This window comes from Hyaena hyaena, unplaced genomic scaffold, assembly GCF_003009895.1.
Source record: "Hyaena hyaena isolate Hyena2069 unplaced genomic scaffold, ASM300989v1 scaffold_426, whole genome shotgun sequence".
NCBI lineage: Eukaryota > Metazoa > Chordata > Mammalia > Carnivora > Hyaenidae > Hyaena > Hyaena hyaena.
In genome coordinates, this window is record NW_024081061.1 from 1,310,058 (window position 1) to 1,329,199 (window position 19,142).

General features: G+C 35.2%; 1 protein-coding gene across 15 annotated transcripts in view; it reads left to right on the forward strand.

The window, feature by feature from the left end:
- Positions 1-19,142, forward strand: part of LOC120245652 (ankyrin repeat and KH domain-containing protein 1) — a 138,049-nt gene that overhangs the window by 39,505 nt on the left and 79,402 nt on the right. For all 15 annotated transcript variants that reach the window (XM_039252772.1, XM_039252773.1, XM_039252775.1 and 12 more), the window contains exons 5-8: positions 459-606; positions 2,644-2,877; positions 5,209-5,303; positions 18,739-18,976. In XM_039252772.1, the coding sequence (XP_039108703.1) occupies positions 459-606; positions 2,644-2,877; positions 5,209-5,303; positions 18,739-18,976 (715 nt within the window). The remainder of the gene's footprint in view (positions 1-458; positions 607-2,643; positions 2,878-5,208; positions 5,304-18,738; positions 18,977-19,142) is intronic.

The following is a 19,142-nucleotide window of genomic DNA, read 5'->3' on the forward strand; positions in this document are numbered from 1 at the left end:
GAAATAATGCACAGCTGTAATGGAAAGTAGTGATTTATTTCATTTCATCCAGATTACCTCAATCTTTTAAATTGTGTGTCTGTTTTAACAGTATTGGGAAATACCTATGTGTTTACCAGAGAGTTTCTGTCTTGGGAGTATAGTTTTGTTGTTTTCTTGCTAAATAATCTTAAGCATAACACAAATTCTTGACAAGAGCAGTTAACATTTTATAATAGGATGGCTAATGTGATTACCTCCTCTGCGTAAAGATTAATATGTAATGGAATTGTAAAAAATAACACCTAACTTAGTATTTTAAGTGGTGACCTCTGCAATATTTTCCCAAAAGGTGATTGTTTTTTATTTTTTGTCACCTGCACTATAAAAGAATATCTTTCCAGATTCAGTATATTCTCTAGAAGTACTATTAATAGTAAGTATTGACATTTCTCTCTGTGTGTATATGTGTTTTAAAGGTATTGCTTGCTATGCATGCTAATGTTGAAGATCGAGGGAATAAAGGAGATATAACTCCACTAATGGCAGCATCCAGTGGAGGTTATTTAGATATTGTGAAATTATTACTTCTTCATGATGCAGATGTCAACTCCCAGTCAGCAACAGGTAAGTAGAAATTGATGTGTAAATATGAGGAAAGTAAATTGATATATTTGATTATAACCTGAGAGGTAAAAATTTGATTTTTACATCTGGGAAACAGTTGTGAACCTACAGAAAAATCTTAGCTTTGTTTAGAATCTCTGAGTAAAATATAAATTAATTCGATATCACCAAAAGACTGAGATTCTGTTTGCCTAAGAGTGACAGTTTTTCTGCTGGGGATAGTTTCTTTTTTGCCATAATGATAGGTAACATATAAAGAGGCAAAATTATGAACTGTATCTCTTATAATTTTTTATCTCATTTAAATCCAGTTCCCTTGACTTTAGATTATAGATTAACCTGAGATTATTTACCCCGTGAGGTTTTTCATGTCAGGCATACTGAATGCATTTACTATTAAGATATTCTTGTGGCAGAATGAAAGTTATTCTAGTAAGGGCTATTCTTTTGGTTATTTATGTTTCCCAGACACACAGATAGGAGGAGCCTTGGTCATATGTCTTGAGTTATAAGTATAGTTTTAGTAGTAGGATTCCTTGCATTTAGTGAGGCAACAACATGATTTTTAAAAATATGCATAATGAAAGCACATCAGTGTTCCATACCATTAAGTGAATATTAAGTGTAGCCTATTTTATTTTTATTTATTTTTTCAAAAAGATTTTTTTAAAGTTTATATATCTTGAGAGAGTGCAAGGTTATAAGCAAAGCAGGGGAGGGGCAGAGAGAGAGAGGGAAAGAGAATCCCAAGCAGGCCCTGCACTAACAGTAAGGAGGAAGCCCCTAGGAAGTCTTGCTCATTTTAAAAATAAATTAGGCAGGGTGCCTGGGTGGCTCAGCGAGTCAGGCTTCTGACTCTTGGTGTCGGCTCAGGTCATGATCTCATGGTTCATGAGAGTGAGCCCCATGCCTGGCTCTGTGCTGATAGTCCCTGCTTGGGACTCTCTCTCCCTCTCCCTCTGCCCCTTCCCTGCTCATGTTTGCTCTCTCACGTGCGCACTCTCTCTCTCAAAATAAATAAATAAATAAACTTTCAAAAATAATAAAATGAGCAAGACTTCCTAGAAGGAGTTATAGACCATTTTGCTGACTACTTTGTCTTAGTTGTAATAATAGTAATACATATAATGTGTAAAGTGGTTGAACAGTTGAATTCTGAACACTCTGGGTTCTGAAATACTACTTTTCTTGCTGAATCTTTTAAACAGTCTTCTTCAGTCTCATACTGTTGGATACTTAAACCCCTTCCCTTACCCCCTCTAATGAATAAAAATCCTCAAAATAAAATCAGGAAAGAAATACGTGGCAAACCAAGGAATTAATGACCGTTTAAAGAAATTTTTCTTTTGAAGGAGTTTTCCTGAGGGGGTTTTTGTCTTCCTATTTCATTAGCTTGCCAAGTAAGATTAAGTGTCATTTAAAAAAATCCTTTCAGTGTATTTTTATCTAAAATACTCTATGTATTGGACAAAACCTAAGAGACTCTTAAATATAGAGAACAAACAGTGTTGCTGGAGGGGTTGTGGGAGGGGGGATGGGCTAAAGGGGTAATTGACGTTAAGGAATCTACTTCTGAACTCATTCTTGCACTATATGCTAACTAACTTGGATGTAAATTAAAAAAGAAATAAATTATTTTTAAAAATATTCTATGTATCATTCAGAATGATTCCTTTTCTTTCAGTACTGCACAATTTAGAAATATTTAACATTTTTTGTGTGTATATTCATTTCTTAATCTTCTTTTACCTTTCCTTTTTCTACGCATGGTTATTCATAAGACAGTTCATTGTTTTAGGTACATTTTCCATCTGACACATATCTTTAGTAGGAAGAGAAGTAAATTGGCCTGTTTATAATAAATCTTTTAATTAGTACAAAAATTATGAATATACTTCTAGCTAGTAGACCAAAAAACCATGAAATGATAGTTTTAGTGGTTTACATAAAGGAATTGAAGAGGTAGAACTAGAGCATGGCATAATTATAATTGTCTCCATTTTATTATAATTCTATATTTCTTTTGGTTTTTGTTAGGAAATACTGCACTAACTTATGCCTGTGCTGGAGGATTTGTTGACATTGTGAAAGTGCTACTTAATGAAGGTGCAAATATAGAAGATCATAACGAAAATGGACATACCCCCTTAATGGAAGCAGCCAGTGCAGGTCATGTGGAAGTTGCAAGAGTTCTTCTGGATCATGGGGCAGGCATCAACACTCATTCTAATGAATTCAAAGAAAGTGCTCTTACTCTTGCATGCTACAAAGGTACTCTCTCTATATATGAATATATATTTTTTCATATCAACTTTGAATATTTAAATATTTGAGGATTGAGGGTTTTTTTTTTAATGTTTATTTATTTTGAAAGAGAGAGAAAAGAGAGACAGCACATGCGTATGCATTTGCACAAGCTGGGGGAGGAACAGAGAAAGAAGGAATCCCAAGCAGGCTCCATGCTATCAGTGCAGAGCCCAGTGTAGGGCTCGATGTCACGAAGCATGAGATCATGATCTAAGACAAAATCAAGAATTGTCTAAGCCACATAAGCGCCCCAAGGATTAAGTATTTGAATTAATTTTATATTACTTAGGTTTTCCCTGTGCTAATTATCTAGCTTCTAAGAGATTATATAGAAAGTCCATTTTAGCCTATATTTCAAAAAAGTATAATTTCACAGTGTTTATTATTTTACTTTCTATTTATTCAGGTAGCTATGAAGTCAATGAAAACTTATAGCATAAAACTTGAAGGTTTCCATTATTTAATAACTTTTGTTTTATATGATTTTTCTGACTATTATTTCAAAAATAAAGCACACTCAGATAATAGTAATAGTAATAAATAACAATCGATACAGAAAACTTGAAAAACACAGAATAGGGTAAGGAAAAGAAATTACAATGACATGTAACATTACCCCCTAAAGATGAAAGCATGTAAACAGTATTTTAGTGTATTTACTTCCAGTGTGTTTTTAGGTATATATATATATAAACAAATTTATGTATAATTTTTAAACTAAACAAATTAAACAACTGTTTTGTAGTGTGCTTATTTTATTTAGCAATATATCATGAACATTTCCCATCTCAAGAAATACTTTTCTAACACAACTTTTGGTGGTCACATATACTTCACTATTTCAAGAGTGGGTTTGGCTGCATAGGTCATGAAACCTAAGTTAATAATGAATTGAACAAAAGAGAAGCTTTTTCTTTACATAAATCAAACCCAAGGGTAGGCGTGTATAGCTAGTATAGCCGCAGTTCCACTGCTCAAGATCTCAGAATTCTGCTTTTCTGCTCTACTTTTCTAGTATGTAGTTTCTATCCTCAAAGTTACCTACAATCCAAGATGGTAGCTAGAGTCCCAGCAATCCATATTCTAGGAAGGATGAAGAGGGGAAGGGCAAAATAGGGAGCGTCTTTCAATTTAGTAAGCTACTTTTAAGGAATCTTCATAGAAGTTCTGCCTTAAAGCTCCCACTTACATTTCATTGGCTACACATGGCAAGGGAAGCTGGGAAATGTAGTCTTTTAGTCAGGCATGTTGCCACTCAGATAAAATCAGAGTTCTATTATTAACGAAGATTGAAAGAGTGGGTATTGAGCAGGGAAGTAGTGGTCTTTGCAAATACTTCAAATGGATGCACCATAATGCCTGTTGTTGGACACTTGCATTGTTCCCAGTTTTTCACTATTATTAAAAACACTGTAATAACATCCTGTGTAGACATCTTTGCCTAATTTCTGATTATTTCCTTAGGATAAATTCCTGGAAGTGGAATTGCTGGGTCAAAGGGTATGGACATTTTTAAGGCTTTTGATACATATTGCCAAATTGCCTTCTAGAAAGGTTGAACCAATTTACACTCCCACCAGCAGTGTTTGAGAGTGCCCTTTATCCCACCCTACACCCTCACCAACACTGGGTATTATCATTCTTTTTAATATTTGCCATTTTGATAATAGAAAATGGTGTCTCATTTTAATTTGCATTTGTTTAATAGGAAGGTTTAATATTTTTTCAGTTTAGTATTCATTTGCATTTCTTTTTTAATGACCATTTCATGTCCTTCATCCATTTTTCTACTGGAGTGTTTGTCTTTTTCTTGCTGACTATTAAGACGTTTTATATATTAAATGTATCCAAAGGGTTGAAATTATTTTGAAAAGAGTTTTCTATGCCTGTTCATTTCCACAGTGAGTTTATGGTCATTATGTTAATGCTGTTTTTATGAAAAATATGATGCAAACATACTTTACCTGGTAATTTATTTGATTTCATTGTTTTGATTTGATAAATAATTTATGTAGATTAAATCAAAGAATAAGTATTATTGCGTTATTTAACTTGAATTATGTGCTTTGGACTAATTCAATCTTTAAAACCTAGATGCTTGACGAGAGCCTGCTTATTATTTTGGATTGGCTTTGTAAAAAGTGTCATTGCTTTATTGAATGAAAAATTAATTCTCTCATAAAGTTTTATATAGATACCTGAAAGAAAATGATTCTTCATTTTAATACTTACGTATTAAATGAATACTCAGTTTTTTAGAAATACAGTTTTAAAATTTATGTTCTTTTTTTTAAGGCCATTTGGATATGGTTCGCTTTCTACTTGATGCTGGTGCAGATCAAGAGCACAAAACAGATGAGATGCACACGGCCTTAATGGAGGCTTGCATGGTAATTTTAAATTGCACTCAATTGAAATGACATTCTTGAAAAACAATGTTTTATTTAACGTTTGTTTTTTGTTTTTGTTTGTTTTGGAAGAGAACTTTTTTTAATGCTTATTTTTAAGAGAGAGACAGGGAGAATATGAGTGGGGAAGGGGCTGAGAGGGAGACAGAGGATCTGAAAGGGTTCGATGCTAACAGCAGACAGCCCAATGTGAGGCTCAAACTCAGAAACTGTGAGATCAGGACCTGAGCTGAAGTAGGATGCTTAACTGAGCCATCCAGGTGCCCCAGAAGAGAACTTTTTATTACTATTATGTACAGAAAATTCAACAGCATACACTTAGCCCAGTTTGGTGGCCAGTTATTTAGCCTTTCCTTTTTCCAGTTTGGCAATGTGAGCCACTGACTTTGCACCCTGTACGTTTCTTCCCCAGTGACAGTGGGTCTCATCATATCTGTCATTGTAATTGATCTGATAGCTTCCACCAGCTTAGCCAGAGCTCCTTTGTCTTCCAAGTTAACCTGTGTGAAGCCAAAGGTGGTACAGGTCTTTCTGTGGGCCAGACACCCCAACCTGGGCCTTCCCCTTGATAATGCAGTAGGGATTCCCCATCTTAAGACACAGGGCAAGCAGGAAGACAATCAGCTCAGTGGGATCCACATCATGTTCAGTCACTACCAACTAAACCTTCTTATTTTCTATTAAGGTGGTGATGGTACTAACCCCAGTTTGAAGAACAGTTGGCCTCTTAGTGGGGACATCCCCTTTCCCTGCAGCTTTCTTCCCAGATCAGGTCAACAATCTTTCCTTCTTCTGTTGCTTTGTCTCTGCTCTGTATTTATGGGTCAGCTTAAGCAGTTGAGTAGCTGTTTGGTGGTCCAGAGCCTGAATGAACTGCTTAATTGCAGGAGACACTTTTATTTATTTTTATTTTTTGTGGGGAGAGACACTTTTAACATTTATTTATTACTTATTTTGAGAGAGGGAGAGAGAGTGCATACATGAGCAGGGGATAAATGGTGGGGGGCGGGGAGAATCGCAAGCAGGCTCTGTGCTCACAGTATGGAACCTGATGCAGGGCTCAAACCCACAAACTCTGAGATCATGACCTGAGGAGAAACCAAGAGTTGGTTGTTCAACCCATTGAGCCATCCAGGTGCCCCTGGGAGGCACTTTTAAATATTTATAGAGTATAGCCCTTGCCACTTCAGGTGGGTATCGTGGGGCCATTTGACAAAGCAGGTGAGGTCCCTTTTGTGCTGGATATCCTTTTCTGATGCCAAAGTTCTTGGACCTTTTCTCAAATGGAATTGACCACCTTCTTGACCTGCTGCATCCTCACTGCAGTGGGGCCCAGAGCCACCTTCCTCCCCTTAACCTTCTTTCCTTTTGGCATCTTGGATGGCTGGAGGAGACTTATCTAACTTTTGATAGGAAAGCTGTCAATGTAGGACCCAGTGCAAAAGGCAGGCTTGGTTTTGTCATTTCCAACACACTGATAGACTTTTATTTTCTTCCCATTTTTTTATTGTGTTAAAAGATACATAAGATTTACCGTCTTAGCCATTTTTAAAAAAGATTTAATTAAAATAAATATTTTAATAAATATTTAAGTAATCACTACACCCAACGTTTGACTCAAACTCACAACCCCAAAACCAAAAATCACATATCTACCAACTGAGCCAGCCAGGTGCCTCCCCCATCTTAGACTTTTTGAAGTGTACAGTTCAGTGGTATTAAATACATTAATAATGTTATGTAACCATCACCACTGTCCATCTTCAGAACACTTGTCATCTTGTAAAACTGAAACTCTGTACTAATTAAATAACAATTTCCCATTCCCCGCTCTCTCCCCAGCCCCTGGCAATCACCCTTCTACTTTTTGTCTATAATTTTGGCTACTTTTATTATCTCGCTGAAGAGAATTATACAGGGCATTTGGGTGGCTCAGTGGGTTAAAGTGTCCAACTCTTACTTGTGGGGATGAGCACTGAGTGTTATGTGGAAACTAATTTGACAATAAACTATTTAAAAAAAAAAAAAAGTGTCCAACTCTTGATTTTGGCTCAGGTCACGATCTCAGGGTCGTGAGATTTAGCCCTGCGTCAGGCTCTGCATTGAGTGTGGAGCCTGCTTAAGATTCTCTTTCTCTCTCTCTCTGCCCCTCTCTTGCTTACTCTCTCTCTCTCTAAAATAAAAAATAGAAGAATAATCATACAGAAGTAATCATAGTAAAACCTTGGTTTGTGAGTATAATTCATTCCAGAATGATGCTTGTAATCCAAAGCACTTGTATATATATCAAAGCGAATTTCTCCATAAGAAATAAGGGAAACTCAGTTGACTCATTCCACAATCCAAAAATATTCATATAAAAATAATTACAATACTGTAATATTATAGAAAATCATAAAATATAAAGAAAGATAAACAAGTTAACTGCACTTACTTTTGAAAACCTTCGTGGCTGGTGTGAGGGAGACTAGAGAGGAGGGTTGTTGGGTAGGACGACTTTCACTATCACTAACAGAATTACTGCTGTCTATTTGTTCAATGAAATCTTTTTCTTTTCATGCAACGTTAACAAGTAACCTACCCAATGACACTTGGTTTTGCCTCATTTCGAGGATTTCCTGGAAATGTGACTTTGCATTGTCATTAAACAGATTCATCACTTGCACTTCTATAGCCTTATACAGCTGATGCTTTTCTACAAAATTTTGCATTGTTTCCCACATTTTATACATCTCCCTAATCTCATTAGAAGTAAGGGATTCCTCTGCTTTTTCTCCTCTGCAGACGAGATACAAACGTAGACTTCTTATAAAATCTTGTAGTCTCGGCGGCTCGCATACCTCCTTTGTACTTCTTGATGATTTCCTTCTTAACTTCCAATGTAATCATCTCCTCCTTCTTACCACCTTTCTTTTCAACGTTTTTCTGCATGGGGTACATTTTATACACTAGCATGGCTGTTGACTATAGTACACTATTAATAAACTCTTGTCATAAACTTATTTAATGTAATTGGGCAATAAGGCAGCAGAGGAAAGGGTCTATATCTATCTGTGGGCATCCTGACCTGGAATGAAGCAAAGCATTCATAAGCTTATTCTTGTATGGAAAAGCAAAAGACTGTCCATAGAGTCTTTGAAGTGATAAAAAATACACTTGTGCCAGTTGTGGCCACTTTCTAGTGTTTTGAAAAATCGCTGATTTCTACCAAATACCGTGGCCTAAGACCAAACATCTGAGCATGAGAGATGATTACACACCATCCAGCAGCAAGCGAGCGAGAAAGGGAGAGAGAACGAGAGAAGAACCATTGACTCAGTTATCATGTGATGTTCATCGTCACATACTACTCATATTGCAGGACATCGCTCATTTATCAAGTTAAAATTGCTCGTCTTGTGGAACACATGCAGAACAAGTTACTTGTAATCAAGATTTTACTGTAATTAATTAATTTAAAAAAGGAATCTTACAGGATTTGTCTTTTTATGACTGCCTTATTTCACTTGGTATATTTTCCTAAAGAGTCATCCATATTGTAGCATGTGTCAGTATTTCCTTACTTTTTTAAGGTTGCATAATGTTTCATTGTATGTATATAAGATATATTGCTTATTCATTCATCCTCTGGTGGACATTTGGGTTGCTTCCATGCTTTAGTTATTGTGTATAATGCTGCTTTGAACAAACCTGTACAAATATTTGATCAAGTCCCTGCTTTCACTTCTTTTGGGTATATACCTAGAAGTGGTATTGTTTGATCATATAGTATTTCTATTTATAATTTTTTGAGGAATTACTACCATACTCTTTTTTCCACAGCGGTTTTACCAGTTTTACATTTCTACACACAGTGTACAGAGGTTCCAGTTTCTCCATATTCTCACGAACACTTATTTTCTGGGGTTTTTTTGATAGCAGCCATCCTAATGGTTGGGAGATGGTATCCCGTTGTGGTTTTGATGTACATTTCCCTAATAGTGATGTTGATCATCTTTTCATGTGCTTATTGACCATTTGTATATCTTCTTTGTTGAAATGTCTATTCAGATCCTTTGCCTCTTGAATTAGGTTGATTGGTTTTGGTTTTTGAGTTTTAGAATATCTTTATATATTTTGGATATTAATCTCTTATACCCATTGTAAATATACCCAAATATTTTCTTCTCTTGTGTTGGTTGTCTTTTTATTCTATTGCATAGTGTCCTTTTATACGTAAAAGGTTTTATTTATATATCTATTTATTTATTTATTTATTTATTTTAAAGTTTATTTATTTATTTTGTGAGAGAGAGAGTGCAGGGAAGGGGCAGAGAGATGGAGGGGGAGAGAGAACCTCAAGCATACTCTGACAGTGCGGAGCTCAGTCCTGCGAACTGTGAGGTCCTGATCTGAGCTGAAATCAAGAGTCAGACTTAAATGACTGAGCCCCCCAGGCGGACCTGTATATAAAAGTTTTTATTTTAATGAAATCCAATTTGTTAATTGTTTCTTTTATTGCCTATGCCTTTGGTGCCATATCCAAAAAAATCATTGCCAAATCCAATGTCATGAAGTTTTGTCCTATGTTTTCTTCTAAGAGTTTTATAGTTTTAGGTTTTTGATCCTTTTTGAGTTAATTTTTGTATATGATGTTATATAATGGTCTAATTTCATTCGTTTGCATGTGGATGTATAGTTTTCCCAGCATCATTTGTTAAAAAAAACTGTCCTTCCTTAATGACTGGTCTTAACACCCTTGTCAAAAATCGTTTGGCCATATATGCAAGGGTTTATTTCTGGAATCTCTCCTCTTCCTTTTGTCTAGATGTCTATCTTTATGACAGTACCAAATGTTGTATTTACTGTAGGTTTGTACATGTTGTGAAATCAGGAAGTGTGAATCCTCCTGCTTTTATTCTTTTTCAAGTTTGTTTTCAGGGTTCCTTTACCTTCTTTTTTAATGTTTATTAAAGCAAGAGAGACTGAGTGCAAGCAGGGCAGGGGCAGAGAGAGAGGGAGACAGAATTTGAAGCAGGCTCCAGGCTCCAAGCTGTTAGCACAGAGTGTGACGCAAGGCTTGAACTCAAGAATCGTGAGATCATGACCTGAGCCAAAATCGGAGACTTAACCTACTGAGCCACCCTGATACCCCAGGGTTCTTTTAGATTTTATATGAATTTTAGAATGGGCCTTTTATGTTTTTGTAAAAAACACCATTGGGCTTTTGATAGGAATTTCATTGAATTGGTAGAGTTCTTTGAGTAATATTAACATCTTAACAATATTGAAGTTTCCAATCCATGAAAATGGAATGTGTTTCCACTATTTGTATCTTTAATTTTTTTCAGCAATGTTTTGTAGTTTTCAGTGTACAGGCATTTTACTTTGTTGGTTAATTCCTAAGTACTTTATTCTTTTTGGTGCTATTGTAAATGGAATTGTTTTTCTAATGTACTTTTCAGATTATTCATTTAATGTGTTAAAATGCAACTAATTTATGTTGTTCACTTTGTATCCTACTTTGCTGAATTAATTCACCTATAAGCTCTAATAACTGTGTGTGTGTGTAGTCTATATACCATCTTTAAGCAGAAATAATTTCACTTCTTTCTTTCCTACTTGGATACTTTTTTTTTTTTTCTTTTTCTCTTCTTGCCTAATTGCTCTGGCTAGAACTTCCAGTACTAGTTGAATAGAAGTGGCGTAAGTGGGGATCCTTGCCTTGTTCCTGATTTTAGAAGAAAAGCTTTCAGTCTTTCACCATTGAGTAGGTGTTTGCTGTGGGTTTTGCATATCTGACTCTTACTATGTTGTGGGAATTTCCTTCTAGTCCTAATTTGTTGTGTGTTTTCATCATTAAAGGGTTTTGAATTTTGTCAGATACTTTTTTTCTATCAGTGGAGATGATAATGTGATTATTTCCCTTATTCTATTAATGTGGTGTATTATAGTGATTAATAGCCATATGTTGAGCCATCCTTGAATTCAATAAGTCCCCATTAATCCTGGTGTATAACCCTTTTACTATCCTGCTGAATTCACTTTGCTAGTAGTATTTGATTGAGGATTTTTGCATTCAATATTCATAAAAGACATTGGTCTGTACTTCTTCCTTCCTTCCTTCTTTACTTCTTTGCTTCCATCCTTCCTTGCTTTCTTGTTTACTCATTTTTGAAAGTGTGTGAGCAGCGATGAGGGAGGGCGTCAAGAGAGGGGAGAACAGAGGATCCAAAGTGGACTCTGCACTGAGAGCACAGAGCCCGATGCAGGGCTCAAATTCTCTAACCATGGGATTACTGATTTATTACTTTTACTAGTTAAAGTTCTATTCACATTTCCTATTTCTTTGTGATTTAGTCTTGATAGGTTTCGTGTTTTTAGGAATTTGTCCATTTCATATAGGTTATTCACTTTGTTGCCGTACAGTTGTTCGATGTGCTCTCTTATAATCCTTTTTATTTCTGTAGAATTAGTAGTACTTTCCCCACTTTTGTTACTGGTTTTACTAATTTTTCTTTCTTTTTCTAGCTAAAGGTTTGTCAATTTTATCTTTTCAAAGAACCAGCTTTTGATTTTATTGACTTTTCTCTGTTTTTCTGTTCTCTGTTTCATTTCTTTCTCCTCTAACCTTTATTATTTCCTTCCTTCTGCCAGTTTTAAGTTTATTCTTATTTTGATTACTTTAGTTGGATTCTAGTTTGTGTAATTTTTAAAAAATTTTATGGTTTTTAATTTTATTTTAATTCCAGTTAAATCAACATACAGTGTTAGGTTAGTTTTGGGTGTACAATAAAGTAATTCAGCAATTCTGTACTAGTGCTTTACATGGTGAGTGTACTTTTTAATCCCTATCACCTGTTTCACCCGTAACCCCCACCCCACCACTTCCTCTCTGGTGACCATCAGTTTGTTCTCTACAGTGAAAAGTCTCTTTCTTGATTTGTCTCTCTTTTTTCCCTTTGCTCATTTGTTTTGTTTCTTAAGTTCCTAATATGAGTGAATTCTCTAGTTCCATCCATGTTGTTGCAAATGTCAAGATTTTATTCTTTTTGATGGCTGAATAATATTCCATTATATACATGTACCACTTCTTTGTCCATTCATCTGTTGATGGACTCTTGGACCACTTCCATATTTGATTAGTGTAAATAATACTGCAGTAACAATAGGAGTGCATATATCCTTTCGATTTAGTGTTTTTGTATGCTTTGGGTACATATCCAGTAGTGCAAATTCATGGGGTAGTTCTATTTTTCATTTTCTGAGGAACCTCCGTACTGTTTTCCCCAAGGGCTACACCAGTTAGCTTTCCCACCAATAGTGCTTGAGGGTTCCTTTTTCTCTACATCGGCTCCAACACTTGTTGTTTATTGTGTTGTTGATGTTAGCCATTCTGAAAGGTGTGAGATCGTATCTGTGTAGTTTTGATTTGCATTTGAGTAATATTGAGCATTTTTTCATGTGTGTTTTGGCCATCAATACAGCTTTGGAGAAATACCTGTCTTTTGCCCATTTTTAATTTGAGTATTTGTTTTTGCAGTGTTCAGTTGTAGAAGTTCTTTATATATTTTGATACTAACACTACTGCATAAGAAATTTGCAAACATTCTCTCTCATTCAGTAGAGTGTCTTTTAGTTTTGTTGATTGTTTCCTTTGTTGTATAGATGCTTTTTATTTTTAGATAGTCCCGATTAGTTTATTTTTGCTTTTATTTCTCTTGCCTCAGGAGACATATCTAGAAAAATGTTGCTATAGCCAATGTCACAGAAATTACTGCCTGTTCTCTCTTCTAGGATTTTTATAATTTCAGGTCTCCCATTTAGGTCTTTTGTCTATTATCTACTTTATTTTTATGTATGGTGTAAGAAAGTAGTCCTGTTTCGTTTTTTGCATGTAACTGTCCAGTTTTCCTAACAACATTTGTGAAGAAACTGTCTTTTTCCCATTGTGTATTCTTACCTCTTTTGCCGAGATTAATTGATTGTATAATTGTGGTTTTGTCATTGATCTCTGTGTCTGTTTTTGTGCCAGTACCATCTGTTTTCATTAATACAGCTTTGTAGTATAACTTGGAATCTGGAGTTGTGTTACCTCTAGATTTGTTTTTCTTTTGCAAGATTGTTTTGGCTATTTGGGGTCTTTGTAGTTCCAGACAGAATTTTAGGATTGTTTATTCTAGTTCTATTTTTAAAAAATGCCGTTGGTATTTTGATAGGGATTGCATTAAGTCTCTGGATTGCTTTGGTAGTGTGGGCTTTTTAACAGTATTTGTTCTTCCAGTCCATGAGCCTGGAATGTCTTTCCATTTCTTTGTGTTGTCTTCAATTTCTGTCATCAGTGTTAGAGTTTTTAGAGGATAGGTCTTTCACCTCCCGGTTAGGTTTACTAGGTATTTTATTTTATTATTTTGGGTACAATTATAAATAGGATTGCTTTCCTAATTTCTCTTTCTGTTTCATTTTTAGCATATAAAAATGCAGTGGGTTTCTGTACATTGATTTTTGTATCCTCTAATCTTACTGAATTCATTTATCAGTTCCAGTAGTTTTTTGGTGGGGTCTTCTATATGTACTATAATGAAATCTGCAAACAGTGTAAGTTTTACCTCTTCTTTACCAATTTGGATGCCTTTTATTCCTTATTGTTTTCTGATTGCCATGCCTACGACCTCTAGTACTTTGCTGAATAAAATTGGTGAGAGGGAACATCCTTGTCTTATTCCTGATCTTCAGGGGAAAGCTTTCAGTTTTTTATCATTGAGTATGATAATTCCACTCTTTTATTTAGAATTTCCTTCCTTCTGCTTGCAGGATGTGTTTTGCTCTTCTTTTACTAGGCTTTTGAAATGTGAGCTTAAGTTATCATTTTTTTCTCTCTTTTAATTTTATGCACTTAGAGCTATAAATTTCCTTCTAAGCACTACTTTTAGTTATGTCTTATAAATTTTAATATGTTGTATTTTTGTTTTCATTCAGTTCCATGTATTTTTCTTATTTATTCCACTTAAGACTTACTCTGTGACTCAGGTTATTTTGATGTGTAGCTAGTTTCCAAACATCTGAAGATTTTCCTGTTATCTTTCTGTTAATGATTTCTAGTTTGGTTCCATTGTGACCAGAGAGTACATGCTGTATGATTTTAGTTCTTTAAAATTTTTGAAGTTTGCTTTATAGTGGAGATGTGGACATATATTCCCTGTGCATTTGAGTAGAATGTATATTTTGCTGGTTGGGGGTGGAGAGTTCTGTAAATGTCCATTAGATCCTATTGAATGATAGTAGAATTCTACATTTTTTTCTGCTTTGTGTCTGGTTTTTCTAACAATTCTTGAGAGAGGTGTGTTATAATCTTCAACTGTACTTGTACTTGTGGATTTGTGACTTCATTTAGTTCGTTCTTTTTTTTTTTTTCTTTTCTTTATTTCACATACTGGAGAGCTCTGTTTGGTACATATACATTTTCAGAATTGCTGTGTCTTCCTCACAATTGACCCTTTTATCATTATGTGAAGTTTCTCTCTTTCTATGGTAATCTTCTTTGTTCTGAGGTCTCTTTGTTAATGTGGCTCCTGATATTATTATAGCTACTCTTGTTTTCCATTGATTAATGTTTCTCTGATAAATGTTTTTGCCCTTTCCTTTCAATCTTTGATATGTTTGATAGGCCTATATTGTTACAGTGGAGTGAGGTTTTTTTTGCAGACAGTATATTTTTAGGTCATGTTTTGTAATCCACTCTCATTTTTTGTTTTTTAATTGTTTTATTTAGACCATTTATGTTTAAAAATACTTATTGAGGGCCACCTGGGTGTCTCAGTTGGTTAAGCATCAGACTCATGATCTCATCTCAGGTCTTAGAGTCATGAGTTCAAGCCCTGCATTGGGCTCAATGCTGGATATGAAGGCCACTTTAAAAAAATAATTATTATTGGGGCGCCTGGGTGGCTCAGTTGGTTAAGCGTCCGACTTCAGCTCAGGTCATGATCTCACGGTTCGTGGGTTCGAGCCTCGCATCAGGCTCTGTGCTGACAGCTAGCTCAGAGCCTGGAGCCTGCTTCAGATTCTGTGTCTCCCTCTCTCTCTGACCCTCCCCTGCTCGTGCTGTCTCTCTCTCTCTCTCCTAGAAATAAATAAAAACATTTAAAAAAAAAGAAAGAAAGAAATCATTAAAATTTTTTAAAAAAATAAATAAAAATATTATTATTCTGGTTCTATGTTGAAATTTATTATTGTTTTAAGTTTATTTATTTTGAAAGAAATGGAGAGGATACAGTCAGGAAGGGGCAGAGAGAGAGCAAGAGAGGGAGAATCCCAAGAGAGCTTCTGCTGCCAGCACAGATCCTGACATGAGGCTCAAACTCACAAAACTGAAATCATGACCTGAGCTGAAACCAAGAGCTGGATGCTTAACCAACTGAGCCACTCAGGCACCCCTGAAATTTATTTTTTATTCATTTTCTCCCCTTTATTTTCTATAATATATCATTAATTGTCTTTTTTTTTTTTTACCTTCTAAATTTAATTTGCTTCTATGTCTATTTTTATTGGTTATTTTATATCTTGACAATTATATTTTCTTACCTTTTAATATGTCTAGTATTTTCACTTGTAAATCATATGCTGTGGATGATTCCTTTTCAAGGATCTTGATTATCCTGTCTTTAAAAAAAAAAACATTTATTGAGTTTATTTATTTTGAGAGAGAGATTGTGCATGTGTGCACATGAAACCTGGGAAGGGACAGAGAAAGGGAGAATCTCAAGCAGGCTCTGCACTTAGCATGGAGTCTGATATAGAGCTCAAACTCACAAACCCATGAGATCATGACCTGAGCCAAAACCATGAGTCAGAAGCTAAACTGACTGAGCCACCCACGTGTCCTTATCCTGTCATTCTTCTTAAAGTGTTAAATTTTGTTCTAGCAGGCAGTTAAATTACCAATGGATCACTCTAATCATATTGAGGCTTAAATTCAGCTTTACTCTTTTATGTTTATTTTTGAGAGAGAGACAGAGAGAGAGAATGTGTGCAAGCAGGAGAGGGGAAGAGAGAGGGGGACAGAGGATCCCAAGCAAGTTCTGCTGACAAAAGAGAGCCCTATCTATGTGGGGCTCGAACTCATAAACTGCGAAATCATGACCTGAGCCGAAGTCAGACACTTAACCAACTGAGCCACCTGGTGTCCCTAATTCAGTTTTATTCTTATACTCTTACTTCCTTGCTCCTTGATCTTTGGCTGTTCCTTAGGTATAAATCTCTGCCATCTCAAATGAAATCCTGGATATTCATCTTGGTCTTTCTATTCTGTCTGAGTCTTGACTCCCAAAGTCTCCAACCTTTGAGCAGCCAATCTCTTCTAGGCATCCTGGAATCATCCTTGGTGTGTTCAACTCAGGAGTTGCCCAAGTTTCTGAGGATAATTTTATATAGATTTTTGAGATTCTTTCTCTGTATTTTTTTTTCCTCAGTTTTCCTGCCCATCTCCCCAGGTCCTAACTGTTTTGGCTGCCTTATATTCTCCTCTTTGGTTTTTTTTTGTTTGTTTGTTTTTGGGGGGTTTTTTGTTTGTTTGTTTGTTTTTTTTTTTTTTGCTGAAAGAGATCTTTACTCTTTGTTTAGCCGTCAGTTTCCTTAGACCATGGTTTGGGAGATGCCTAAGGAGAGAAAGCTGGAGTGAATGTAGGGTTCACCTTGTGTGCCACCTTTTATTAGTGCCTGGCCTTAGGTAGGTTTTGGTTCATGCCTCTTGTTGCTTTATCTCTTTTCCCCATTTTTTACAGTTGTTTATTATAGGAGAGTGAGCGCATCATTAGCTACTGATCTATGACTAAGACTAAAAGCCTTAAAATTTTAAAAACTTCCAATAATGCTATTAGACCTTTAAGATTGCATTATTCTGTTTTTATTTCTTTCTTATTTTTTCCTTTGGCAAAATAAATATTGTTTAGTAAAGCAAAAAGTGCTTAGTATAATCTCTCTCTTAATATATGTACTCAAGATATATAGCAGAGTCAGTGAAGAAATTGAAGTAAATTCACACAAAACTATTGGGAACCTAGAGGAGTTACGCACCACAGTAGTTTCTTGATCTGTGAATGCTCCTAAATTCTTTCTTCTTTTCAATTAGAAATGTATTTCAAATGCCAAATAACTTAACACAGTAATTTGGTTAAAATACATTTTATTTTTGGGGCACCTGTTTGACCTAGTCATTTAAGTGACTCTTGACCTCAGCTCAGATTCTGATGTCACAGTAGTGAATTTGAGCCCACCATTGGGCTTGGTGCCGGGTGTGGAACCTACTTAAAAATGTGTGTGTGTGTGTGTGTGTGTGTGTGTGTGTGTGTGTGTGTATTATTTTATATATATTTGAAAGGTTAGTGTTTAATAGTAAAGATAGAATTTTAGTTTTATTTTTGTTTTAGTTACATTGAAACTTTAATGCCACATCATTTGTTTTTGACCTCATGTCAACAGTGATTAAAGCTGGGCTAGTCATTTAGTCAAATAAAATGAAATTCTTGATGGATACTGAAATCTAACATTTAATTAAGGTTTCTTTAATAAAAGAATTGCCCAGTCTTATAAAACCTTGTTTTTATCCTCAGTCTTTGCCTTTCATTAGCATATTTTGGTCATTTTTGAAATGTAGAATACAACATTTAGCTTTATATGTCACAGTAAGAGTTAGGCGTACATAAAATTTTGAAGTAAAGAATTTGAAACAGAAGAAGGATATTTATGGTGATAGAATGAATAGCTTCCATGAGAATGATTTATTAATTGCATTACTGTCTATGCAGATGGACCTATGGTAATATTACTTGCAAGTGAATTGATATTTATTTTTATATCTTTGTAAAATTCTTTGCCCCATTGTAACGAGCTAGTGCTGAGGAAAATTATAGGGTACTATCAGTACACAGGGGTTTCCCTTGGTGACATAATCCCTAGTGGTAATGACTTCATAGAATTTGTTATTTTTTTCCAAGTCTTTGTTTTTTTAAACAGACCTAACACAGTTTCTACACTTAAACATGACACCTAGATTTAAGAGTATAGTTATATTTGACCTGGCAGTTGTATAAGCAATAATTGTTTAAGGTACTATTGCTATTGACTATGCATTGAACAGTTTTTTTGAACTTCAAAGAATGTGGAGATTTGGAATTATTTAGAATTGTAAATATATGTCACAAGTCTGATTCTTTTCAATATTTTGGGCTTGCTCAGAAGTAAGGTAAAGTAATTTCAATGGAGTTTTTGATAAGACAGCTCGCTTCTCAGCTGGACGTGATAGTATATGTGCATCTAAGGTGCATCTCCTTTTCTTTCTTCCTTTTTGTCTTTTCTCAATCTCTTTTGTTTTCCCAATTTTATAATATCAGAATAACAAAAAAAAAATGTCTTCCTTCTTGCTTCTAAAAATCTGCAGGATGGACATGTAGAGGTAGCACGTTTGCTTCTGGATAGTGGTGCTCAAGTGAACATGCCTGCAGATTCATTCGAGTCTCCATTGACACTAGCTGCCTGTGGAGGACACGTGGAATTGGCAGCTCTGCTGATTGAAAGGGGAGCAAATCTCGAAGAAGTTAATGATGAAGGATATACTCCCTTGATGGAAGCTGCTCGAGAAGGACACGAAGAGATGGTGGCACTACTCTTAGCACAAGGTAAAGTTTTATTTCTTTAATTAAAAAAATCAATTTCCTTTGGATGTTTTATGTTATCAGTGAAGTTTACTACTACTAAAATATTTTTTTGCATTGATGATTAAGTAAATTATCCATACCCTGGAAGGAATCCCAGAAGCTGGGAGAGATGATTAACACAGTTTAG